The following is a 25,497-nucleotide window of genomic DNA, read 5'->3' on the forward strand; positions in this document are numbered from 1 at the left end:
TGAATTGATTATGACGATTCTTTTATTTCTTTTTTTAGACAAAAGCAAATGTCAATTGAGGCTCGTTGAAGCGTCGTTAGGTGGGGATTACATAATCCGTTCCCACCCCACTGAACCGATTCTTGTATATGCCAATGAGAAAAAGTTAATATTTTACACTACAGAAAATTTGACTATTCCGTTTTCCAATTGGAGAAAAAAGAAAGAAATCCCATTTCATCATCTAAACTTTAAGAGAGTTTATTCGCTTGAGTGGAATGTAAGTCAATAATGGACTGACTTTTTATCCCTGATTTCGTACGGAAACATAGTCCCCTAACAACATCTGAATTTGATCTGGTTGTTACGGATAAATGTAAAACGAAATCACGGACAGACAGAAATAATTTATCCGTACAACTAAGAGAAAATATAACGTGAAATCTTGAATTAGATTAACGGGACACGACTAGCTGCTCGATTTTTTGATCTAACTCTCGTCGTATGGAGTTACCCAGAGTGCGAAATCCTCTTTCAAAAGAAATTTCTGGGTTTTATGACTCAAATAAATTGGAATTCAACTAGGCCCAACTTATTTGCTGCTTATCATAAGGTAAGTTACAATGTCAGCTTTGATTGGCCCATCAACAAACTTGGGTTCATCTTCATGTCAGTTATCTGTCCTTTACTTTATTTATTTAATTTTTGGGAAATGCTTAAAATTTACTTGACGAAGCCATTCAAAAAGAGTTGAAGTTTATTGGATAGTTTCATTAACATCGTCACTATTCTGAATGGGTCAAAAAGAAACTGTTACAGTCAAAGCATTTAGATTTGATGTTTGAAATTAACGATTCATTCCTCAAATTGAAAATTGAATTCTCCATTTACATAAAGTGAACGTGCGGAGATGTCAGTTCAGCAAAGTCAAAACTGCGCCTTTTTATGCCCATTATTCGTCAATTTATTTTTACGTTTGGCCAATTTATTTTCTTTTTCTTCACCATTCTTCATCCAGTTGAATTATCACCTTTTCGTATGTGATTCATCCATTGGCGACGTGATCACCACAATTGACTGTGAAAACGTGGCTGTGAAGTGGATCTCTGAAAATCGAATCGCCGTCTCTTCTTTTAATGGAACGATCAAAATTTTTGAAATGGAGGAAAACAATTTGACAACAACTCGACTCTTGAAAGAATTCACACATGGAAAAAAATGTTATTATCTGGAGTGGAATGAAAGGACCCAATATTTGGCCAGTGGTGGTGATAAGGGGATCAAGGTAAATAATTTGTTTATTGACGTAATGGAATGATTTTGAGGAAATTGAATTTTGTTTTTTCTATTCGATTCGTCGTTTTTCTTCTTGGCAGATTTGGTCTATGGACGACGACAAGCCAATTTATAGCCTGGAGTTAGAAGAACATCGAAGTGAATTTGCTTGGCGCTTATGCACAGGAAATGGGGAAGAAGAGGGCGGAATCGAAATGGCAAGGAAATCGGCCAAAAACTTCACTTTTGCTTAGTAAGTCATTTAAAACTTAAATTCTAGTTCTACCAAATTGTTTGTTTGACCGAAGGCCTTTTGAAAGTGCGCGTCTATTCTTTTCAATGCGAATCACCCGATGAATCGTTGCGACTGAATTAAAATCTATTAGCCACGGGGGCGGGGATTCGAACAATTTTTTTTCTGAAATTAGTAAATGCAGACTTGTCAGCTGGTATCTGCCAAATTTAAATATCAATAATGGAAAGTAAGCAGCTCAAGGAGGGGAAATGTCCGCAATTAAAAAGGAGTCCGTACGAGGGGATAGGCATTTTTTAATTAAAAAAAAGAAAACGCTTTGTGAATTGGTGTAAAATCCTTGTCCGATGTTTTTGTTTTCAGTTCCGGTATCCTCTGATGGGTTTCTTTTTGTCATTTAGTAGAGGAGAGTGGGGGCAATTGAGACACAGGGCAATTGAAACAAAAATTGTTTCTCTCGCCGTATAAGAGGAATTTTCTTGAAAAAATTAGGGTTAATAGAATGAGGGGGTTTACAAGTTTAGAAAAATTTACGAGTTTTTTTATTAAAAACTTTTTAAGATATCTCGAAAAAACTGTTTTTTGTTCTTCGTCTGTTAAATTTGCGTTTTCAATTTTTTTGTTTTAACCCCTAAAACGCTACATTTTAGTAATAAAATTAGTTTCAGATGATTTGCAATTCATTTTTCTACAATTTAATGCCTTTAAATTTTTCCCTGCACTCTTAAATAATTTTAAATAATTAAATGTAACGATGACCCTATTGCAGGGCAATTGAAACACTTTGTTTATATTCACTGGTTGCATTTTTTTTGCAAGTATTTGATGTAATTCATTTAAACAAATGTAAATCATCATGTTAACACAACTACAATACTTGTATTCCCTGTTTGGGATTTATTTAAAAAAGCATGTTGCTTAATGGTTTTTTTTTAAATTTAATTATTTAAATATTTTAAACTAAATTACGATCTACTTTAAGCATATTTTAAAAATCTGTATATCGCATTGTACCTAATGGTAAAATTTGATCACACTAGCAGTTGTGGCTGCTGAGATATCGTGATTTTCATTTTATGTGGGTATGAAGAAGCTTCCTTATGGGAAAACCCACGTTGCAATTGCGTCGACACACCGTTTCAATTGCCCTGCTACCATGGCAATTGAAACACTCGAAGCGACCTCAGTTTTTTACAATTTACTACTATTAAAATTAATCTTTTCTCATAAAAAAAATATCGTTTAGTAGCTGAGATAATAGGCTACAATTCTATATAATTTTTATATTAAACTTTTTAGTTTTTTTTTCAAGAAATACAAAAAACCAAAAAGTGTATCAATTGCCCCCACTCTCCCCTACATCGCCACTAAACGGCGTTTTTATTTGGAATCCTCTGGAAAACGGACAACAGCCGCGATCGAAGATACGGTCATAGAAACGGTCGCCTTAGAAACGGTCGTCATAGAAACGGTCGCCTTTTCATCGGACGGTCGATTTCTTGTAGCCGGGGGCAATAAGAATTTAATGATTTGGTCAGCGGAGGTGAGAAAAAATCTGTTTAGAAAATCATTGTTTTAGCCATAATTTAACATAATCAAACAATGCTACGCGCTTAAAGTTACAAAAATTCTTTTAACTTTAAACAAAATTTTATTTTCTCTTCCACTTTATGCTTTTCAGGACTGGGTACAAATATGTCAACATGGATATAAAATAGATATAGTCAACATGGATATAAAAAAGAGCGCAATGAATATATCATTTTTCACCACAAAATCTACAAACCTTTACGAGAATAAACTTATAGTCCATTATTTCGGGGTAAGTGATATCTGCTTCGATCCACAGATTTCAAATAATTCAACCTGACGATTATTATACTATTTGACCATGTCACACAATCTATAATCGGGCGAACCATTTTCTTTCAATGTAGTTCAGCCGCTTACTTGAATTCGCGTTCGAAGAAAGTAACATTTCTGATTCGGGCAGTGAAATATCAACAGAATCCGATGAGGATGACATATTGACATGGACCTTAAGTGATAGAAGACGTGGTCCTTTTAAACGACTAAAGGCGCTAATCTTCTAAACAGAACCAAGTGAAGAAAATTTAGTCCTGCAAAAAAAAAAAAAAAAAAAACTTGAATGATATTTTTATCCAAATGTAGTTTGCCTTTTTTAAACTATAGATGTTAGATTATTAAATCTGATTGTTTCACTGGCTCGTGCGTCTATAGTTAATCCGCTTTTCATTTAGGACTGAAAGCATCTCACCAATTGCAAAAAAAAGAATATTTCGTGATTGGAGATAAAAATCGTGATGGAAATGAAATCGTGATCGCGATTGGTGGAAACTTACGTGTTCCATCGCCATCAGCAAATTGCAGTCGTTTTTTTTTTCTTGTTAACTTCGAGGGTCTTTTTTATTTCTTGCCTTTTCAGCGTCGCCACGTATGTCTACCCTACATTCACATTTAGAGAAGGTCGGAAGGACGTGCCCATCGTCGTGTGGTGAATACATGCCGTGCTTACCTGCTACATCGTAACTAGAATTTTATGATTGCTCCAAGATTCTTCTTTTTTCCTCTGCGATCGCTTCGTCTTCGGCCTGTTGACGCAATTCTTCCATGCGTCGTTCTTCCTCCTTCTCGGCCAATTCCAATTTCTTCAGCTGACGTCGCTCTTCGAGTAAGGCCGCCTGTTCTTTCTGCAATTGCGTGAGATCCTTGTGTCTTCGTTCAGCGGCCTCTCGTTCAGCCTTTTCCTCCAACGCAGCTTGCTCCAGCATCTATCAAGAAAATTCGAAAAGTATATCAATCCCATTTTTGCTAGAAATTAGAAAATCGTCAGTATGTTTACCCATAAACGTTCGTTAAGTTCTTCTTCTTTCTGCGCTTTCTTTTTAAGCTCGAGCTGGCGCAATTGTTCAGCCATATCTTCATTCCATTTGATTCGTTGGGCTTGAGTCATCTTTTCTAATTCTTCAGCTTTTTTGTCCTCCAGTTCTCCCTTCTCTTCACAACCGTATTCGATCCATAACTCTTCTCTTTCACGTCGCCGGCGCTAAGTTTAATTGATTGAAGAAGAAAAAATTTGAAAAATGTCATTTCTCACGTGTTTATGATGTACCTCCTCGACTTCTAAAGCCTTTTGAAGCCGATGGCGGATGGAAGCAAGTTTCTCGGCTTTCTCTTTCCTTCCTTGCTGCTGCATTTGACTCAAGCGACGTCGTTAGAGTTGGCATTCTTCAATTAATCTATCTTCCTCCATTTCAATAAACTTCTGGATGGCTTTCCATTGATTCTGCAATCTGATACAATGGTCTAATTCTTCTGCTAGGCGACGCTTCTTACGCTCTCGATCTTCTCGTTCCCTGGAATTTAAAATGTTTCGCTTTAGGACTCTTTAAAAAAACAGTAGATTTCTCTTACTGTTGCAAGGATTTCTCTTACTTTAGCAACTCAAGGAAGAAAATGTCCGGAATTGAAAAGGAGTTTGTGCGAGGATGTTGTCTGTTGTTTGCTGTTTGTTCCTGTATTCTCTGACGGTTTCTCGTATCTAGTGCATCGAAATCCAGTTGCGTTTTTACTTGGAATTGTCTGGAAAGCGAACAAAAGCCCAGCCTGATCTCCCTTGACGTCAAAAACAGTTTTGACATGCATCGCAAACCAATCAGAGGGCCAGAAATCGTCACGTTACCTTTGCCTGTCAAAACTGCTTATGGCTTCATGGCGGGAAGGCCGTTTAAGACCGTTTTCCTTGTTTTTTTCAGTGCTTTCACGCTATAGCGTTCACGAGGGAGGGGCGCTTTCGTTAACGTCGCCCCCGGAGGGGTCCCCCGACGATTTTCCTCTAACGGTTCCCTGTCATTAAGGATTAATTAAGTACAGCGTAGAAAACTCGACTATCCGTTTAGCAATTGGAGAACGGAAGTCAAATATCTACCTGAAAACCACGAAGTGCCATCATTGCTGTGGGCCATGATTCAAATGATTTTCTCACTTTTAAGCCGTGATTTCGTGCGCGAAAATATAACCGTTTTTGTCAGTGCGGCAAAATTATTGCATAAGATATCCATTCTTTTTTCAGGTATGAAATTTAGACGTCTTCCATGTTGGACGGGGGAAACGAAAAGCGTTAACTAATCAAAATCTCTGAATAAAAAGACGAAAGAGGCCACGTCTGACAATCTCCTATACATTAAATGGGTAATGGCGCAAATGATACAGATGACAGGGGGCAGTCATAATAGAATGAAAGAGGGGCGCAGCTATAGAATAATGTGAGAAAAAGGGGGACATGGAATTGATTTTCTTGTTTGGGTTAATTTGGTTTCAGGGAGGATAGCAAAAAAAAATTTTTGTGGCGGGAAATTCAAAGGGCGTTACTTGATTTCAGGGAAAAACTCGGGTAATCGGGTAGGAAATCGGGGATAACCGGGTTTTGAACCCGGGTAATGGAAACGGTTTTCGAAATTGTGTTACCCACATGGTACCCGGGTAGGTAGTGGGTACAAAGTCTTAGGAACCGTTACCCACCGGATCCAATTTTTTTGCCGAGAAGACCTACCCATTCGCCCAAATACCTACCCATTGGACACGGGGCCGAGCCCTACTGCAGAGTAATAGAATACTGGTGTAGCCACGCTTATGGCGGGCCCTCCCATTGCCTTTTTGGCCTGAAAGTCTTTCTGGCCCGTAACGAAAGCGCCACAGCGGCTGTGTTGTGAACTTGTGATGTATTACGTTTTCGCTATGTTTTCGCTCATTTTCGTCGTCTGTACTTCAGAAAGTAAACAAAAGGTGGCTAAATGAATTAGTTTTAAAAAATGTATGTATAAACATATGGGTTGTTATAACAATAACAACCCTTAAAACTCAATTCATAGGTGGCGTTACGGTTAAGGGACACTTAAATCGATATCTTGCCTCATTTTCTCACAATCGATACGCGAAACTTGCAGCAACTTTTGGGAAAAAATCCGAGAGGGGGAGTTAACATGACCGTGGCTACACCAGTACAGTGCCGGTCCAGTTATAGAACCGGCCTGTGCGCGGTTCTATAACTGAATGGTTCTATAACCAAGCACCCGATCTTAGTGCCACCTATCGTCGGTTCTTTTATCCCTCAAACTTTGACGGTCTTAGAATGTAAGAGCACACAGCAGAGTGGTAATGCTATTCGCTATAGATCTAGAATCCCGTGTTCGAACCGCTGCTATGACTAACTTAAAAAGATTTTTAATATATGTGTAATATAGTCTATGGCTATGAATGGTGAGATACTAGTGTATCTTCATTGGTGGGGGACCATTCACAGAGGAAGTGGTTTGATGAACTAGAAGAACTGTTGTCATACCAGAAGGAAAAAGGAATTAGAGTTGGTAGAAGGACTGGAATGGAACAAGATGCTAGAAGATAAGAATGAATAGTGGAAGCTATTGTATTCTATTGTATTTGGTAGGAATAACGTTACCGCCTATTATTATTGTATTTGGTATGAATAACTTTAACGCCTATTATTATTAGTTGGGTCATTGAACCGATGTACAACATTGCCTAAAAAGATAAAACCCATTACAGTAATATTTTTTTGCATGTTTTAAAAGGCAAAACCCATTCATTCCCGCCATAGAAAATCAATATAGTTCATAATACGGCCAACGGTGGCGCTGAAACACGGCAAAGAAAAATCGGTTCGATAACCGAGCCGGTTCCATAGCTAGGCGGTTCTATAACTGGACCGGCACTGTATTCTATTACTCTGCCTACTGGTTAGTGTCCAATTTTTTTTCACAATTTCATCGAACTGGCAACTTCGGACGTTAGCCAACTCTACAGTGCCTTAAATGGTTGTGCGTAACTGATGGACTGAATACTTCTGAAAACAAGTCATATTTAGGTAAAAAGAAAGAGAATTTTATATAAAAAATGTATATTAACAGTTATTTTGCTTACAATTAGGCTCTTGAATAGGGTCCACATCTAAAAATAGACACATGGATTACAAGGAGGAAGATGTTTTGGGCAAGGGTGGTTTTGCCTGTGTTTACGGAGGCACTTTTAAAGGAGAAAAAGTTGCGTATAAGAAGATTGACAAATGGACGTTAGACGACATTGCTCAGGAAAGGGAAGAGTACACCATGCAAAATCTGGACCATCCTAACGTTCTCAAGCTCCTTGATGTTCAGCAAGACCAAAATTTCAAGTATCTATGATCGTAACAATTATTCGACACAGTTCACTCAGTTTGTTGATTTCATTATAAGGTATCTGATTTTGGAACTATGCGTCAGTACACTTTTCGATTACGTCGAAGGATACTATAAGGGCAAAATGCCTTCCGAGATCGACGGAATGATTCAAATGGCTAGAGGATTGCATTACATCCATTCCAATCATTTTGTCCATCGAGACATTAAGCCATCAAACGTATTGATTTCTCCAACATTCATTTTGAAAATATCGGATTTTGGATTCAGCCGGGGAGTCACAGGCTCCGGAAGTTTTTCTATGTCCAGTGAGCCGAAAGGCACACGAGTCTATTGCTCCCCAGAATTCCTTTCGACGGAAGAGAAAACCAAAGAAGAGAAAGAAAAAATCCGCGTTGACGTTTCGATTGACGTCTTTTCACTGGGATGTCTCTTTTTCAATTACCTTACGAAGGGCGGTCATCCGTTTGCCAATGGAGAGCGTCCCAATGAAATTTTCACTCCCGCTAATATTAAAAACGGTGAAAAGATCCTCAATGGCAGGATGGGTAAGCATATCAGAAAGAATTGTGAATGAATAACGAGTTTTAAAAGCGCAAGTGAAATGTTTTTCTTATTAGGTTTACCGGAGAATCATTATGCTTATGACATGATTGACGGAATGACTGATAAAGATCCCGGTAAACGTTGGCAATTAAAACTAGCCCTAGAAATTCTTAATGAAGCTTAAAGAATTGAAACGGAATAAATTCAATCAAAAGCACATTTTTAAGACATGCGTTTGCCAGTTTTTACTGCAGTTAGGAAAACAATCATATCTTAAACAAGAAAGAACACTGGTAGACAAGACGACGTGTGCATCGCAACACGAAATGTTACCACGTTTTCTTGTTTTTGTGGCCCCCTTGATTAAATCTGTGTGGGCTACATGACGTTCTTACTTTCAAGTAAAGTACAGGCAATGCAAATGAGATTGCCCCACAAGAATGTTGCAAGACGATGAAACACCGTAACGTCTATAAGGCAATTAATGCCGGTATAGGTACACAGGTGCAACGCGAAAATACTGGATCCCGTCCGCTCATTGACCAATTCGACTTCCGGGAAAAGTTGTTCATTCTACAATAAAAAAAAAAACGGAATGGAAAGGTCTGCTTCAAACAGACAACAAAAGACGCAATCGGCTCTTTCAAATAGATCGATGGACGTTAAAGCGAGTGGTCTGGAAGGAATCCTTGTCAAACCTTTAACTGTCTCTAGAAATCTCTAGTACACATTTGGATCAAACCGAATTACAAACGAGCCGTTGCCTGCGCTGTAATCGCCAACAGCGGTGATGAAGAATGGGATTTCGCCTTGGAGCGCTACTTATCGACAGATTTGTCCAGTGAAAAAGAAATGCTTCTTTATGCGTTAAGCTGTTCCAGCAGCCCGGAAGCGTTAAACACGTATACATACTTAAAATTCTTGCGACATGTTTTGACTTACGTTAATGATGGCCATTCGTTTTCTTATCGGGTAACTAGGATGGGCCTTGGATGCCAATTCCGGTATTCTTCGCCAAGATTCAGCAACTGTTTTTGGTTCTGTATCTGAAAATCCAATAGGATCTTCGATGTTTTTTTTATTTTGTGCTATTTTACTGGAATAAAATGGCTAAAAGGCCAATGGAAACGTCACAAACATAACGAAACTAAACAAATTCAGTTTTTTAAACTATAAATAACTGAAATGAAATAATATTGATTTTTAGTTGAAATGAGATTTCTAAAATATAAGGGATCGCTCGAGAGTTAGACACACATATTCAGAAATCTGATGGAAAAATGCAGAGTCGGGCAACAAAAGAAATGGGAGTCAAAGAGAGACAACGGCGACTAGAACTTGTGTGAATTATCTTGTTATACTTGAGTTTCTGCTGCACGGAATCAAAACTTGGAGGAGGGCGGATAATATGGCAGAGCTTTCTGAAAACTTTGGGCTCGAATAAATAATAAAATAAACAATTAAAGGACGGGGAAATGGCAGGGTTAACAATTATTTGTATATCAAATTAACTAACAGACCTATCCCGACTGGCGAGAGTATTTAAATTCTTCCTTGGCAAAATGTTACGAATGTCTTTTTTCTTTTTTCTTTTTTTAAGATTTAAGATTTAGATTTAGGGAATGCCTAATGAATCAAAGAGATTAAGAAAGAGAGAGAGAGAGGGAGAAAGAGAGAAGTCGAGGAGGTCAGACGACCCAAGAAACGGGAACCCATTGGGCTTGGGTGTCCAGTTTACGAGCGACGACGAGCAACTGCTCAAAGGCCGTCGACAGGTCGCCATTGACGATAACGTCGTCAAAGAGGTGGCCGTAATGAAGTTCGATCCGCTGGCCGCTGCGGATCATTTCGGCGAGTTCGTCGTCGGTGAAACCACGTGAAGAATTCTCATCGAACGTCGACCGAGCGTAAGCAGCTGAACGTGTTTCACGCAAAACGTTAAATCCCGGCGGTTTGATGTAGACAACGTGCGGCTTGAATTCGCCAGTCCTCAATGTTTTCAATGCCTGCATCATCAAAAGAGAATTAGAAGAGCATCATCATTAGGAAACGAAATGACTCGCCTGATGATGCGGATTCAGGATGCAAGTGTAACCGAGTTCGATAATTTCCTTGATACTTCGATTGGCCGTCCCGTACAAGTTCCCCTTGTATTCACCGAATTCTACAAAAAGGCCATCGTCGATATCGCGTTCCATCTGCTGTCGATCGAGGAAATGATAGTCGACTCCGTCCGCTTCGCCCGGTTTCGGCAATCGTGAAGTATCTTCGAAATGGACAAACATTTTTGAATTGTTCGTTTTGAATAGTTTCGCACGTGGAATTACATGGGATGGTGGTTCTAAACTTGTCGGGGTCAAGTGCGATGAGACGCCGTTTTAGCTCGTTGCGTCCAACACCCGGCGGGCCGATGAGGACAATCGGCCGAGGAACAGCTGGGTAGGGCATCAGACGGGCCACTTCTTCGTAAGTGACAATTTCTTGCCGATCGAAATCTTCATTCTCTGCCAGAGCGTACATGACTTTTTGAGTGGGGCTGCTCTTTTCGCTTTTGAAAGAGCCAATTGAACGTGCTGGACTGCAACCTATTTCTTTTTGTTTCATTCAACAGGGGGAGCAAACAGCCAGCAGTAACCGAAAAACACACAAAGAAAACGAATCAGCAGCCGAGAAAAACAAAAAAATATTCAAGCAAACAGAAAACTATAATCCCTAGTTAAACAAGGAATGTATCGATCTCGATCCAAACATCAAAGGGTATTGATTTCTATTGGAGCAGAAAGAGGGAGGCCGATCCAAGAGGCAACATCAATAAAACTGTTATGATGGCAAACATAAAAGAGGTCGCTGGGATTCAATACGACACCAAAAGCGTTCCTCCACACGGGGATTCTTTAGAGTTTTTTAATTGATAATAAAAATCATAGACAATTACAAATTCATAGGCAGAACGAATATGAAAACTGGCGGACGGCCATAATCACTAAATGTACATGCAATTGGTATTTTTCGGAGAATTTGTAAATGGCTACAAAGAGAGCGAAAATAAATTTACAAAAAAAAAGCCAGACTCACCTTGTTGATCGCTGTTATTGTTAGCCGAGTGAGCCCTCTCATAAGCGATGCGCTTCTCCTGCAGCATGCGGCTAGGAATTAATCCAGCGCGCATCTGTTTATCGCCTTCATGCCTCGCTTGCCACCTATTAAAACATGAAATTGTGGCCCATTTAATGGACAGCTAAATGAGTTGACTGTTGGTTGTTTTACCAGTAAGGATCGTCCTGACTAACGATATGAATAATGTCTCCTCTTCGAAAATCGAGCCCGGCTTCCTTACACGGCTTCAGGAGAAACAAATTATTAGAACCACGAGCGTATTGAAAGGACATTTTATAATTGATTATTATTCGCTTACAATGTATCGATCAAGGGCAGCCGCGAAATCAAAAAGTGCTCGAACTCTGACGCGGTTCTCCCTAGATGGCCTTTGGCTTTCACTCGGCATCAATTTGTCCACTGAATTGAATTCTGTCCACGTAACGACTCCCGCAGACGTCGAACCGATTTTATTATCCAAGAGTTTCACCTTCGAATCACCAAATGGCGTCCGTCGCAAAATTCCCGTAACGCCCGTCCTCTCCACCGCACCCAAAAAATCCAATCAACATCACGACACCCTTCATTATCGGTATTTCCTAATAATCTAATTCAATTGCCGAATAGAAGTGAACTTTAATTTACGTGCAACAAGACACGGAACTTTGGTATTTCCATCGGACATTGTTGTCCAGCCATCGGCAAAGGCCATTGACTCGTCCAGCCTTTTAACTTCCGTATTGAACTCGCCAAGTCAAAGTCCGTCGGAGGCGGTGATGAGTCCGGCCGCCAGCAGCCCACCGATAATCCAGTTCAGCCATCCAGCAGCGATTTTCAATCAGTTCGTAGTGTCGCTCGTCGATCACAGCGTTTTGAAGTTGTGCCAAGATGGTGACGCTGGCGCCTTGTCCCGATACCTCAGCCTCCACCACGACAAAGTTTCAGCCAGAAATTTAAATGCCCCAGATCAAACGGGAAAAGTAAATCATTAAATTCGTGGTTTAACTTATTAGTTAAACGCCAGTGTTTTATTCGTTGCTGTTCACCAGTCAGGTTTGTTGCATGCGGCAATGACAGGAAATGTGGCCATCGCCCGTCTTTTAATCAAATTACCTGGCCTTGAAGTCAATTTGGCTGATAACGAGGGTAACACTGCCCTTCACCTGGCCTCACAAGCAGGTATACTCACTAATGATGAAATGAATCACTGAAATCTAAAAGCGATTGCATAACAGGTCACGCAGATGTCGTTAGTCTACTGACATTGTGTCCAAATTTATCCATCGACATACGTAACAACGCCGGCCTTACTGTAACAAATTCTATACCTCGTTTGTTTTCCAAACGTTGTGATGTCAGACATGTAAATTGAATTCATTTTCATTTGTTTTATAAAGGCTTTAATGAAAGCTGCTTTGCAAGGCCGAGTTCGATGCACTCGGCTGCTTCTATTGGCCGGAGCTTCGCCCGTCCTGAGAGATTTCGGCCGGGGATTATGTTCGGTGGAATGGGCCCGTCTGACGGGCCGTACTAAATGCGCTGAAATTATCGACAAGTACATGGACAAGATGCAATTGAATCCCGGACTGGGATTGAAAACGTTTCATCACGGTGGAGTTGTAGCCTCTTCTGAGCCAAGCCTCCAGCAATTCTCTAAACGCTCATCGCTCGTCCTCCTCCCATCGGGCAAAACCAAAGACTCTTGGGTAATTCGTTTCAATTGAAAAGAGAATTTGCATTTTATTTTCAAACGAATGCACTTTCCACAGGTTAAAAATACGCTGAAAAAAACCATTCGAATTGTAAGCGGTGGAGGATCGGATCAAAATGGAAACAGTAAAGGATCGACGTTTAGCATTGCGTCTCAATTGACGGGCAGTGGAGTCATGGGCGCCAGTGTTTTATTGCCCGGCGATCCGTCTCGAAGATCTTCCATGCCCGTCTTGCCTACAAATAACTCGGGCGGAGCTGCTGGTTTTGTTGCCGAACTGTTTGATCGACATCGTTCACAAGGTCGTTCGCAATCGCATCATCCGCCGACCTCTTTCAATGTGCCCAGGATTCAAGTCTCTTACTGGAACAATACGGTGGGAGGCAACATCCCTCCACCGCCGTCCAGCACACCGAAAATTATACCGGGCGAAATGAGACCGCAAACGAGTAGCCGCAACCGGCAACGTTCAAAGAGTTCAACTCGATCCTGAAATGTTTATAATGGGAAGGTAAATCTTGAAAATTGAAAAACAGATGATTGTGAGTTAAATGTGTTGAAAATATGTAATGTGATGGATGTCCATAAACCAAAACAAAACGACAAAGAACTATGGATGTGACAAATTAACATGGTTTAGGAGGTACCTACAAGGATTTATTGAGAAAAATTCATGTAATTAAGCACCGGAAAAATAAGCTATTGGATTGTATGATACGAACTCTCTGTGGGTTTCCAAGTAAATTTTCACTTTTATTTATTCATTTTCTTTGTTTGATGGCATCGCTAACCGTAGAGATGTTGGCTGCGTCGTTAATCGAATCTCTACAACAGGATAAGTAAATGGAGTAGGTTACAATACTAGTATACACGTTGTTTATTGTGCAGGGGAAAATTCACTCAAATAATTCTCTGTGGAAAAGTGAGGGGGAACAGCGAAAAACACCGTCATCCAAACATCATGGCGGATTTCGACATTGCCAGACTTCAAGAATTCTGCTGTGGTCGTGGTCTACTCCGCAGCACCAGAGTAATAGCATGGTGTAAAAGGGAGGTGTACCAACTCTTCAGTTAAGAAGGGTATCTCAGCTGAAGCCTCTTCGTGGTACAAGGTTATCTATCGTCAGAGACGCCTGGTGGCCGATCTTGAACTAAATGAAAAACCCACTTGAAAAATATTCTAAGTCCAAAACAGTGGATCCATCCCTATCGGCAATCGCTACGGCCTATGGCAATAAGATGGCATTTCAAAATTAATGTTATTATCTTTCTTGTTTGGAAAAAAAATATTTCAAGTACTGTATGATCACACTCAATATTTAAAAAGAAATTAAAAGATAGTTTAAGTATTACTTTGTATTAAATTTCTTGTATGGGCATTTTTGGCCAGTTTGAAACTCGCCTGGACTGTTGTTTGTTCTTTGGACAATAAAACATCTTTCAAACGTTTAGATTCAAAATAATATCTCACTTTTACATACTCCATTATTAAAGTTCCCATATTACAATGGCGATGAGTATCACAAAAAAGGGGCAGTACATTGGTTAATTTAACTTTTGCTATACACTCTTGGAATGTATCAGTGATATAAATATGATTAAGTGACTTAAAGTGGTTTGAGACAACTTTTTCAATTGCGCACAAAGTTTGGTACATTGACAGGGTGACAAACACCAGTCCACCTTTGGTTCGAGCTCTCGTGTATGCATCTGCGTCAAAATCACTTGGTAGATCTGCTTCTTTGGTAATTACGGTCTGTCTGCATGCCTCACACTCGAAAAGGTTTTCTCTCGTTTTCACCATGTAACCTGCTACATCGTATATGAGAAAGTTACCGATTCTATCTTCTTTGGACAAGGGCAACTCGTTCACGTAACGCTTTCCCAGCTCTTCCATTAAATCATCTTTCATTGCTACCCTTAAATCAGTAGCAGCCTTAGCATTGTCCGGGAATTTTTTAATGAGACACTCCTTAAAATCGACGAGCACCCTAATATGGTCATCATTTTCTACATTTGCGTTCCGCAATAGTACCTTCGCGGGTGTGTACAATGACATCATCCTGATAATATGTAGAAAACTTGCAGCCGTTGGATGTGTATCGACTGAACGTATGCGCCCAAAAGTCATCTATAGGCAAAAAGGATAGTTCATTAAACGATTATTTGCATTTTTTTTTTCAAATATATACCTCTAAGGCGTCTTGGTTCCATTTTGCTGTCAGTACGAAATCGTATTTCTCTAAAGGGTTTTTTGGATTCAATAACTCTTCTGTCAAGACAATGGTGCTACGGATAGACAAGCGCCAGCCATCTAGAGTCGTATCTGACGCAAATGCGGCCATTATTGGACGTTTTCCAGGATTGCGATGTCACTCCTCAGTTAACTCTATTATTTTTAGCATGTCTTCGAGTACAGATTTTTTCCCCTTTGTTACCTTTCCCTCCATTTCGACTAAATTATTCCAGTTGTTCCCATTAATTGACTCACCCTTGTGTCGTCCATTCATAATGTCAAATGTGTCATTAATAAGCTTTGTAAGCTTTTCTGTAGCTTCCGATCCTAATAAAATAATGAGTTAGATTTAGAAATTTGGAAGATTTAATAAGGTAAAATTGAATAAATGCGCTGTTTTTTTGTCTTCTCTTAAAAATTTTAAAGCCATGGACATATGTTTGGAGTACAGCTGTGTGGCCAAGCTTACCGTCATTCTCTGCCAGGTTGATGGCCAAATGTGAGCAAGTTTTAACTTGGGAACCAATTTCAAACCAAGCAACCTTTGATGCTCAAATACTCTCTGATAGAACATGTGGTAGACAGTGTGCCCGGTAATCTGAGAAACATAAAAAGGAAAGTATTAGTCTCCATTTGCTTAAGTATACTTTAAGCACATTTACAACCTGAGCAATTTTTTGAAGCACAATTTATTCACCATTTTTGGAATGACGCTATCAAGGCGTCAACCAAACGACGCCATTAATGTGTTCAAACTTTCAGTACGACTAATGGAAAACCGTTGACGACTGATCCGAAGGTAACATTTGCTCACAAGCTCAAGAGATGGCGTTTACTATAGAGAACCTAGCAATGCCTACTGGTACCACAAAGAGGCTTCACAAGAGATACCCTTCTTAACTGAAGAGTTGGTACACCTCCCTTTTACACCATGGTAATAGCAGAGTAATAGAATACTGGTGTAGCCACGGCCATGTTAACTCCCACTCTCGGATTTTTTCCCAAAAGTTGCTGCAAGTTTCGCGTATCGATTGTGAGAAAATGAGGCAAGATATCGATTTAAGTGTCCCTTAACCGTAACGCCACCTATGAATTGAGTTTTAAGGGTTGTTATTGTTATAACAACCCATATGTTTATACATACATTTTTTCAAACTAATTAATTTAGCCACTTTTTGTTTACTTTCTGAAGTACAGACGACGAAAATGAGCGAAAACATAGCGAAAACGTAATACATCACAAATTCACAACACAGCCGCTGTGGCGCTTTCGTTACGTGCCAGAAAGACTTTCAGGCCAAAAAGGCAATGGGAGGGCCCGCCATAAGCGTGGCTACACCAGTATTCTATAGAGGTTTTTCCATTTGGTTCGTGTAAGTAGAGGGAAAAAGTCGTGCGGCTAGTCGACTAGTGCGCACCATGGCGGTGGATAGCCGAAACTTACTGCAGACTTTGCTTGATCCAACATATAGACACAACTGTGTCTATAGGTTGGATCAAGCAATAGACACAACTGTGTCTATATGTTGGATCAAGCAAAGTCTGTAGCAAGTTTCGGCTATCCCCCGCCATGGTGCGCACTAGTCGACTAGCCGCACGACTTTTTCCCTCTACCTACACGAACCAAATGGAAAAACCTCTATTACTCTGGCAGAGTAATAGAATACATTACATTGTATTCTATTGTGAGTAATAGAATACATTACATTGTATTCTATTACTCTGGTCAGAGTCATAGATTAGAATTAGATAGATTATATTGTAATTGTAGCCTAATCTATTACTCTGGCTTAGTTATTACGTAATTATGATATAAATTTGTGTATACTACAAAGCGAATATTTTACCTAAATCAAACTGGCAACGCAGAATGTTTACATGTGCATTTCGTGCGAAATAGATTGCCAACCGCCCAAAAATATCCGGGAAACGGGGCGGTGGTCGTTTCACTTCATGTTTGTGCACGGCAAGCAAAACCAGGATATTACTCTTTCTTCAATACCAGATCTTCTTTCTCGTGTAAACGGTTCCACTCTCCCGTGTAATTGCGTAGGATAGTCGTAGTTTGGAGTTTGGACGTATTGGAAGACTAATTGTGTCTTGGTCAGATCAAATCAAATCTCAACGAAGTTGAAAAGACGGAAGTAATTGAAGTAACAAATACGCCAGAGGCATTGGCTGCATGCTTGCAAGGTAAGATTCTTCGTTGACTTGCTCCTGCTTTGCCATTTGGCATTGATAAGGGCAGATCGATCGATTCTTAAATTGGAGATGGACGATACGGCTGTTGCCTATCTCGAAATAGCAAAGATACTTTTAGAGGAAGTTCCATTAACTAAGGCCCTTGGATTCCCTGACGTGTGGCGTTAGGCGTTACGTCAGTAAAAACCATGTCCTTCTCCTTAGCCAGCAGTTGCGAGGAGAGCAGCAATGGATGAAGAGTGAGTCATGAAGGAGTAAAGGAGGTGGCGCGGCTCACATAAAGCCCTGTCGTAAATTGTGTGCCCATACTGGCTGCTGCACGAGGAAGAATCGGTACAAAATTTTCCCTGAGCAGCTCCTCCTCCATTACCCCTTCATGACATAAGGGTTCGTAATTACAATACAAGTGACTTTTATCAACTTTTTTGTTTTTCTTTGTAGTATCTACAAGTTGTAAGAAGATGGCAGAGGCTGAACAGCCAAAATCAGAACAGCATTTGTTATTTAATGGGAAGAAATTTGTTTGCAACAATAAGCGTTTAAATCCATACGTTGACGGGATGTATGGCGGATATTGGAAGCTCATGGAATATCCTAGTAAACCCCGTGACCCAAGGAAAAAATGGGAAATGATCGAAGTGGAACAAAAAAAAGTCACAATAAGAAGAATTAAAAATGAAGACTGCCTTGATGGGTGGGAGAAAAATGTCGACAAACTCATCGAACTTGAACATAATAACATCCTACGAGTTTTTTGTTACGAGGAGGACGTTGCCAACGGATGGAGGTCATAATTTTTCACCTTTTTGGCTAAAGTATTAGTAGTGTCAAGTAAAATAAATTATTTTTGTTCTTTGTCCAGGTATTTTGCCCTAGAACCGTACAGTGCTACGTTATATGAATATTGCACTGGCTGGTACAAGGGAGCCATGCCAAATCAATCGCAAGTTCTTTATCAAATCGTTAATGGCATCTGTTACCTACATGACAACGGAATTATCCACGGAGATTTAAATCCATTGTATGTCGTCGTTGCCGCTCATTCTCAACCTGTGCGCATGAAAATTTCAGATTCCGGATTGACCAAATTTAGTTACAACAAACAGCTATCGGAGCTGGTAAGTGAAGAAAGAACATCTGGCGATGATGACGATGATGATGATGACGGAACATCTGATGATGATGACGGAACATCTTTGAAGAGCCTGGAACTCTGTCAAAGTAAATTCTGGACGCTGTCGGGACAGAAAGACGTCATGGAAAAACACGTCAATGACGATTTTGTTGCTGCTGGATGTCTGCTGTTTTATTATTTGACGAAAGGCAGACATTTGTTTGGTGGTAACTTGGAATCTGTTTTGAAAAACCTCAAGGAAAAGAATCCAGTCAATTTAAAAGGTAAGTTTGCATTCGTTCACTGCACTTGTGTCTTTAACAATTTTCAATTGCTCATTCAGAATTGAGTAAAGATCCCGTAGCGTATGATCCCATCAAAAATATGATTATTCCTCCATCAAATGGACTCAATCCGTTGACCACAGCCAAAACAAAATTCGAAAAAGCACTTTCACGTAAGTAAAAAAATGTTCGTTTCTTATGACTTAAAGAATAATTTAAAAAATGAAATTAATTAATTGATTGCAATTTTAGTACAAGTCACTAACAAACTGCTTGGTCAAGGGTTTTTTGGAGATGTTTTCGAAGGGAAATTTAACGGCGATCTTGTTGCGGTAAAACAAATGACGAAGACAACATCTCTAAAACAAACTATTCAAAGAGAAATGAGTACACACAAAGAGTTAAATCACGTCAACGTAGTGAAACTCTTGGACGTCGCTGATTCGGCCGACAATAGATTCACGTAAAATGGCCATCTCATTTCATTTCCAAATTTATTGGAATAAAACAATTTGTTGAAACCTCTGGACAGGCATCTGGCTTTGGAATTGTGTGCCGGGACATTGACGGATTATTGCCAAGAGAAATACAGCGGACCGAAATTGCCACCAGACGAATTGGTCCTTTATCAAATCGCCAATGGATTGCATTACATCCACTCGAGAAATTTAGTTCATCGCGATATTAAACCGGAAAACATCCTCATTTCAATGACGTCGCCCGTTAGGATGAAAGTCTCTGATTTGTCGTTTGTTAAGAAAACTCGGGACGATATTTTTTCGCAGAGTAAAATTAGAGGAACTCTTCTCTGGTTGGCACCTGAAAGACTTAAGGTTTTAATTGACCCTGAAAAGCCTGCCGAGCTCCCAGATGGAACAATCAAAAGTGACACGTTTTCATCCGGATGTGTTTTTTTCTATTTCCTGACGCGTGGCACACATCCATTTGGGAAAAATCAAGTCTCTGTCCCTGCTAATATTGTTCTAAACAAACCGGAGGAACTCGACAATTACAATAAATGTAAGCCATTTCACTAGATATTTCTTTACGTCATTTAATTTAGCAAAGATTTCACTCTTTTTCTGAAATGTACTTAATTAAAATGTTTGAAAAAGATTTGGCGGCAGACGACGTAAACGGAAGAATCCCTGCTGGTTTGATTAAGTTGATTGAAAAAATGATTCAATTTAAAGAAGAAGAAAGAATTGGATTGCCTGAGGTCATAAAACAACTAGCCGTTGTATTGGACGGGATGGGTAAAAACTCAACCACTTCCTTCGAAAATGAATTGATTATGACGATTCTTTTATTTCCTTTTTTTAGACAAAATCAAATGTCAATTGAACCTCGCTGATGTGTCGTTTATTGTGTATGACAGAATCAGTTCCCACCCCACTGAACCGATTCTTGCATGTGCCAATGAGAAAAAGTTAATATTTTACACTGCCGAAAATTTGGCTATTCCGTTTTCCAATTGGAGAAAGAAGAAAGAAGAAGTCACATTTCAACATCTAAACTTTAGGAGAGTTTATTCGCTTGAGTGGAATGTAAGTCAATAATGGACTGACTTTTTATCCCTGATTTCGTACGGAAACATAGTCCCCTAACAACATCTGCATTTGATCGGGTTGTTACGGATAAATGTAAAACGAAATCACGGACAGACAGAAATAATTCATCCGTACAACTAAGAGAAAATATAACGTGAAATCTTGAATTAGATTAACGGTACACAACTAGCTGCTGGATTTCATAAAGGTACTGTCGTCGTATGGAGTTACCCAGAGTGCGAAATCCTCTTTCAAAAGGAACTTCCTGATCGTATTGAAGAAATAAATTGGAATCCAACCAGGCCCAACTTATTTGCTGCTTATAATTTTGTAAGTTACAATGTCAATTTTGATTGGCCCATCAACAAACTTGGGTTCATCTTCATGTCAGTTATCTGTCCTTTACTTTATTTATTTATTTTTTGCTAAATGCTTAAAATTTACTTGACGACGCCATTCAAAAAGAGTTGAAGTTTATTGGATAGTTTCATTAACATCGTCGCTATTCTGATTGCGTCAAAAAGAAACTGTTACAGTCAAAGCATTTAGATTTGATGTTTGAAATTAACGATTCATTCCTCAAATTCAAAATTGAATTCTCCATTTACATAAAGTGAACGTGCGGAGATGTCAGTTCAGCAAAGTCAAAACTGCGCCTTTTTATGCCCATCATTCGTCAATTTATTTTTACGTTTGGCCAATTTATTTTCTTTTTTTTCGCCATTCTTCATCCAGGGGCGAAATCAAGTTTTCGTATGTGATTCATCCATTGGTGACGTCATCACCACAATTAAAAGTGAATTCAGCGTTTCGGCTGTGAAGTGGATCTCTGAAAATCGAATCGCCGTCTCTTGTAACGATGGAACGATCAAAATTTTTGAAATGGAGGAAAACAATTTGACAACAACTCGACTCGTGAAAGAATTCACACATGGAAAATATTGTGATTTTCTGGAATGGAATGAAAGGACCAAATATTTGGCCAGTGGTGGTGATCAGGGGATAGATGTAAATAATTTGTTTATTGATGTTATGGAATGAAATTGAGGAAATTGAATTTTTTTTTTCCTATTCGATTTGTCTTTTTTCTTCTTTGCAGATTTGGTCTATGGACGACGACATGCCAATTTATAACTTGGAGGAGGAGGAGGAGGAGTTAAAAAATTTTGCTTGGCGCTTGTGCACAGGAAATGGGGAAGAAAAGGGCGGAATCGAAATGGCAAGGAAATCAGCCAAAAACTTCACTTTTGCTTAGTAAGTCATTTAAAACTTAAATTCTAGTTCTACCAAATTGTTTGTTTGACTGAAGGCTTTTTAAAAGTGCGCGTCTATTCTTTTCAACGCGAATCACCCGATGAATCGTTGCGACTGAATTAAAATCTATTAGCCACGGGGGCGCGGATTCGAACACATTTTTTTCTGAAATTTGTAAATTCAACTTGAAGTTTAACGAACGCAGTGTCATTCGATAGCGGATGCCAAGCGAAAGGCATATAGGAAAATAAACGAAAGGAAAAAGTCAAACAAATGAATTGGCGAATCCAATGCGTTAGTCCTGTAAAGGAACCTGACAAACTTTTCAGTCTACCATCTGCCAAAGTTAAATATCAAGAAAGAAAAGTAAGCAGCTCAAGGAGGGAAAATGTCCGCAATTAAAAAGGAATCCGGACGAAGAGATAGGCATTTTTTAATTAAAAAAAAAAACTCTTTGTGATTTGGTGTAAAATCCTTGTTCGATGTTTTTGTTTTCAGTTCCGGTACTCTCTGATGGGTTTCTTTTTGTCATTTAGTTGTTCGATGAAAGGCGTTTTTATTTGGAATCCTCTGGAATGCGAACAACTGCCGCGACGTCTTTCCAAAGATACAGACATAGGAACGGTCGCCTTTTCATCGGACGGTCGATTTCTTGCAGCCGTAAGCCGTGAGACGAATTTAATGATTTGGTCAGCGGAGGTGAGAAAAAACTATTAAGAAAATCATTGTTTTAGCCATAATTAAACATGATCAAACAATGCTACGCGCTTAAAGTTACAAAAATTCTTTTAACTTTAAACAAAATTTTATTTTCTCCTCCACTTTATGCTTTACAGGACTGGGTACAAATATACAAAGTCAACATGGATATGAAATATGGCCCAAGGAATATGTCATTTTTCACCACAAAATCTACAAACCATTACGAGAATAAACTTATAGTCAATTATCGGGTTGGGGTAAGTGATATCTGCTTCGATCCACGGATTTCAAATAATTCAACCTGACGATTATTTTACTATTTGACCATGTCACACAATTTATGCTCGTGCGAACCATTTTCTTTCAATGTAGGACAGCAGCAGCTTACTTGAATTCGCGTTCGAAGAAAGTAACATTTCTGATTCGGCCATTGAAATATCAACAAAAACCGATAACGAGGACGACGATGAAGACGTGGACGCCAATAGCGAAGACGTTAGTCCTCCAAAACGCCTAAAGGGGTCATTCCTCTAAATAGGAACTAGTGAAAAACAAGATGTCCTGCAAAAGACAACCATTTAATATTTTCGAAATAAAACATGCTTCAATGATATTTTTATCCAAATGTACTGGGGCCCTTCAAACTACGTGTTGGATTTTTGCATTCTGATTGTTTTCACTGCATCGTGCGTCTAGATTTGATTTGATTTTCATTTAGAGGTGAAAGAATCTCACTGATTGCAAGAGAAGGAAAATTTCACAAGCATTGCGATTGGTGGAAACTTACGTGTTCGATCTCCATCAGCAAATTGCAGTTTTTTTCGTATTTTCTACGACCTACGAGATGCTTTTTCTTTTCTTGCCTTCTAGATGTTATGTCACATTGAAATTGTTTAATAACGTAAAAAAAGGAAAAAAAAAAAACCTTGTCGAATCAGCAAATCCTGCCGATTTGTTCCATAAAAAACCATTTTCTCTCACCAAGGGCAAAAGCAGACAGACTGAAAAAATAATTTTCACTTCTTTATGTATAAACTGTCACACAGCCATTGCTATTTTCTGGAATGCAAAGCAGAATAATTGCCATTTTACCATAAATCTGGATCGTCTTGAATCTGGACGTGTCGGCGTAACTGGGCCTGGATGTTTTCGGGTAGGGAACTCATTTCTGAGTTTGTTATTACATTTTCATGCGTCGTTCTTCCTCCTTTTCAGCCAATTCCGGCGTCTTCAGTTGACGTCGCTCCTCTAGTAGGGCCTCGTATGTTGTCTGTTGTTTGCTGTTTGTTACTGTATTCTCTGACGGTTTCTCGTATCTAGTGCATCGAAATCCAGTTGCGTTTTTACTTGGAATTGTCTGGAAAGCGAACAAAAGCCGCGACGTCTTTCAAAGACATAGAAATCCGTCTTTTTCTCTAACGGTCAATTTCTTGCAGCCAGAAGCCGTGGGACTTTAATCATTTGGTCAGTGATGAAGGTGAGAATTGTTTAGAATGTCATCGTTTTAGCCATGATTTTACATTATCACACTACTTCGCACTTAAAGTGAAAAAAATTTTTAACATTGATCAACTCTTATTTTTTCCAAGCCATTTTTTTATTTTAGTTTTTAACTTTTTTTATAGAACTAAAAAAAGAAATTTTCGCTGTTCATGTTTAATTGCCACGAATAAATTGCAAGCGTCTTTTAGTATTTGTTACGTAGCACTTTCTCATTTATTTTTTTTTCTTTTTCCCAATTCTGTCTACCCCGCCTTTCCATTAAAGGAAGGTTAGTATCTATCGCTGCTGAATACCTGTCATTAAACATTAATTAAGTACAGCGTAGAAAACTCGCCTATCCGTTTAGCAAACCACGAAGTGCCATCATTGATGTGGGTCATGATTCAAATGATTTTCTCACTTTTAAGCCGTGATTTCATGCGCGAAAATATTACCGTTTTTGTCAGTGCGGCGAAACTATTGCATAAGATATCCATTCTTTTTTCAGGTATGAAATTTACCCGTCTTCCATGTTGGACGGGGGAAACAAAAAGCGTTAACTAATCAAAATCTCTGAATAAAAAGACGAAAGAGGCCACGTCTGACAATCTCCTATACATTAAATGGGTAATGGCGCAAATAATACAGATGACAGGGGGCAGTCATAATAGAATGAAAGAGGGGCGCAGCTATAGAATAATGTGAGGAAAAGGGAGACATGGAATTGATTTTCTTGTTTGGGTTAATTTGGTTTCATACTGGGATTTCATACTGACCACAAGGGAAACGTCACAAACAAAACGAAACTAAACAAATTCTGTTTTTTAAACTATAAATAACTGAAATGAAATAATATTGATTTTTAGTTGAAATGAGATTTCTAAAATATAAGGGATCGCTCGAGAGTTAGACACACATATTCAGAAATCTGATGGAAAAATGCAGAGTCGGGCAACAAAAGAAATGGGAGTCAAAGAGAGACAACGGCGACTAGAACTTGTGTGAATTATCTTGTTATACTTGAGTTTCTGCTGCACGGAATCAAAACTTGGAGGAGGGCGGATAATATGGCAGAGCTTTCTGAAAACTTTGGGCTCGAATAAATAATAAAATAAACAATTAAAGGACGGGGAAATGGCAGGGTTAACAATTATTTGTATATAAAATTAACTAACAGACCTATCCCGACTGGCGAGAGTATTTAAATTCTTCCTTGGCTAAATGTTACGAATGTCTTTGTCTTTTTTCTTTTTTCTTTTTTTAAGATTTAGATTTAGGGAATGCCTAATGAATCAAAGAGATTAAGAAAGAGAGAGAGAGAGAGGGAGAAAGAGAGAAGTCGAGGAGGTCAGACGACCCAAGAAACGGGAACCCATTGGGCTTGGGTGTCCAGTTTACGAGCGACGACGAGCAACTGCTCAAAGGCCGTCGACAGGTCGCCATTGACGATAACGTCGTCAAAGAGGTGGCCGTAATGAAGTTCGATCCGCTGGCCGCTGCGGATCATTTCGGCGAGTTCGTCGTCGGTGAAACCACGTGAAGAATTCTCATCGAACGTCGAGCGAGCGTAAGCAGCTGAACGTGTTTCACGCAAAACG

General features: G+C 39.3%; 6 protein-coding genes across 7 annotated transcripts in view; 4 read left to right on the forward strand and 2 right to left on the reverse strand.

Moving 5' to 3' along the window:
* LOC116936145 overlaps nt 1–4,825 on the forward strand; it is a 38,197-nt gene extending 33,372 nt beyond the window's left edge. For both annotated transcript variants that reach the window (XM_045174997.1, XM_045175001.1), the window contains exons 8-14: nt 39–259; nt 434–592; nt 998–1,264; nt 1,356–1,507; nt 2,807–3,050; nt 3,189–3,329; nt 3,445–4,825. In XM_045174997.1, coding sequence (XP_045030932.1) covers nt 39–259; nt 434–592; nt 998–1,264; nt 1,356–1,507; nt 2,807–3,050; nt 3,189–3,329; nt 3,445–3,600 — 1,340 coding nt within the window. In that variant the 3' untranslated portion in view covers nt 3,601–4,825. The remainder of the gene's footprint in view (nt 1–38; nt 260–433; nt 593–997; nt 1,265–1,355; nt 1,508–2,806; nt 3,051–3,188; nt 3,330–3,444) is intronic.
* The window catches only part of LOC116920420, a 92,477-nt gene that overhangs the window by 33,050 nt on the left and 33,930 nt on the right, over nt 1–25,497 (forward strand). Inside the window, exons 2-3 of the mRNA XM_045174899.1 lie at nt 17,955–18,300; nt 18,376–18,616. Of these exons, the coding sequence (XP_045030834.1) occupies nt 17,955–18,300; nt 18,376–18,616 (587 nt within the window). The remainder of the gene's footprint in view (nt 1–17,954; nt 18,301–18,375; nt 18,617–25,497) is intronic.
* Nucleotides 4,066–4,783, reverse strand: LOC123473845 (meiosis-specific nuclear structural protein 1-like). The gene is made up of 3 exons (XM_045175376.1): nt 4,641–4,783; nt 4,371–4,574; nt 4,066–4,299 (listed from the first exon to the last, which is right to left on the reverse strand). The coding sequence occupies exons 1-3, from the start codon at nt 4,722–4,724 to the stop codon at nt 4,066–4,068; spliced, it is 522 nt and encodes a 173-aa protein (XP_045031311.1). The 5' UTR covers nt 4,725–4,783.
* Nucleotides 7,256–8,485, forward strand: LOC116933425 (serine/threonine-protein kinase/endoribonuclease ire-1). The gene is made up of 4 exons (XM_045175287.1): nt 7,256–7,412; nt 7,475–7,718; nt 7,780–8,270; nt 8,343–8,485. The coding sequence occupies exons 2-4, from the start codon at nt 7,510–7,512 to the stop codon at nt 8,450–8,452; spliced, it is 810 nt and encodes a 269-aa protein (XP_045031222.1). The 5' UTR covers nt 7,256–7,412; nt 7,475–7,509; the 3' UTR covers nt 8,453–8,485.
* LOC123473805 lies at nt 12,010–13,709 on the forward strand. The gene is made up of 5 exons (XM_045175165.1): nt 12,010–12,344; nt 12,414–12,543; nt 12,600–12,676; nt 12,762–13,070; nt 13,134–13,709. Exons 1-5 carry the CDS (start codon nt 12,141–12,143, stop codon nt 13,566–13,568), a joined length of 1,155 nt encoding a protein of 384 aa, XP_045031100.1. The 5' UTR covers nt 12,010–12,140; the 3' UTR covers nt 13,569–13,709.
* LOC123473823 lies at nt 14,417–16,095 on the reverse strand. Its single transcript, XM_045175248.1, has 4 exons — nt 15,977–16,095; nt 15,781–15,909; nt 15,268–15,638; nt 14,417–15,206 (listed from the first exon to the last, which is right to left on the reverse strand). The coding sequence occupies exons 3-4, from the start codon at nt 15,418–15,420 to the stop codon at nt 14,418–14,420; spliced, it is 942 nt and encodes a 313-aa protein (XP_045031183.1). The 5' UTR covers nt 15,421–15,638; nt 15,781–15,909; nt 15,977–16,095; the 3' UTR covers nt 14,417.

The sequence above is a fragment of the Daphnia magna genome, linkage group LG1 (genome assembly GCF_020631705.1).
Source record: "Daphnia magna isolate NIES linkage group LG1, ASM2063170v1.1, whole genome shotgun sequence".
Classification (NCBI taxonomy): Eukaryota; Metazoa; Arthropoda; class Branchiopoda; order Diplostraca; family Daphniidae; genus Daphnia; species Daphnia magna.

Excerpts from the sequence above, each read along its gene's own strand:
- LOC123473823 (XM_045175248.1), bottom strand. The coding sequence starts at position 15,420 with ATGGCCGCATTTGCGTCAGATACGACTCTAGATGGCTGGCGCTTGTCT. Across the intron at positions 15,207-15,267 it reads GGAACCAAGACGCCTTAGAG|ATGACTTTTGGGCGCATACG; the intron begins GTATATATTTGA and ends TTTTGCCTATAG.
- LOC116933425 (XM_045175287.1), top strand. The coding sequence starts at position 7,510 with ATGGATTACAAGGAGGAAGATGTTTTGGGCAAGGGTGGTTTTGCCTGT. Across the intron at positions 7,719-7,779 it reads CAGCAAGACCAAAATTTCAA|GTATCTGATTTTGGAACTAT; the intron begins GTATCTATGATC and ends TTTCATTATAAG. Across the intron at positions 8,271-8,342 it reads GATCCTCAATGGCAGGATGG|GTTTACCGGAGAATCATTAT; the intron begins GTAAGCATATCA and ends TTTTCTTATTAG.
- LOC123473845 (XM_045175376.1), bottom strand. The coding sequence starts at position 4,724 with ATGCAGCAGCAAGGAAGGAAAGAGAAAGCCGAGAAACTTGCTTCCATC. Across the intron at positions 4,575-4,640 it reads AGGCTTTAGAAGTCGAGGAG|CGCCGGCGACGTGAAAGAGA; the intron begins GTACATCATAAA and ends AATTAAACTTAG. Across the intron at positions 4,300-4,370 it reads AACTTAACGAACGTTTATGG|ATGCTGGAGCAAGCTGCGTT; the intron begins GTAAACATACTG and ends TTTTCTTGATAG.
- LOC123473805 (XM_045175165.1), top strand. The coding sequence starts at position 12,141 with ATGAGTCCGGCCGCCAGCAGCCCACCGATAATCCAGTTCAGCCATCCA. Across the intron at positions 12,544-12,599 it reads TCACCTGGCCTCACAAGCAG|GTCACGCAGATGTCGTTAGT; the intron begins GTATACTCACTA and ends ATTGCATAACAG. Across the intron at positions 13,071-13,133 it reads GCAAAACCAAAGACTCTTGG|GTTAAAAATACGCTGAAAAA; the intron begins GTAATTCGTTTC and ends CACTTTCCACAG.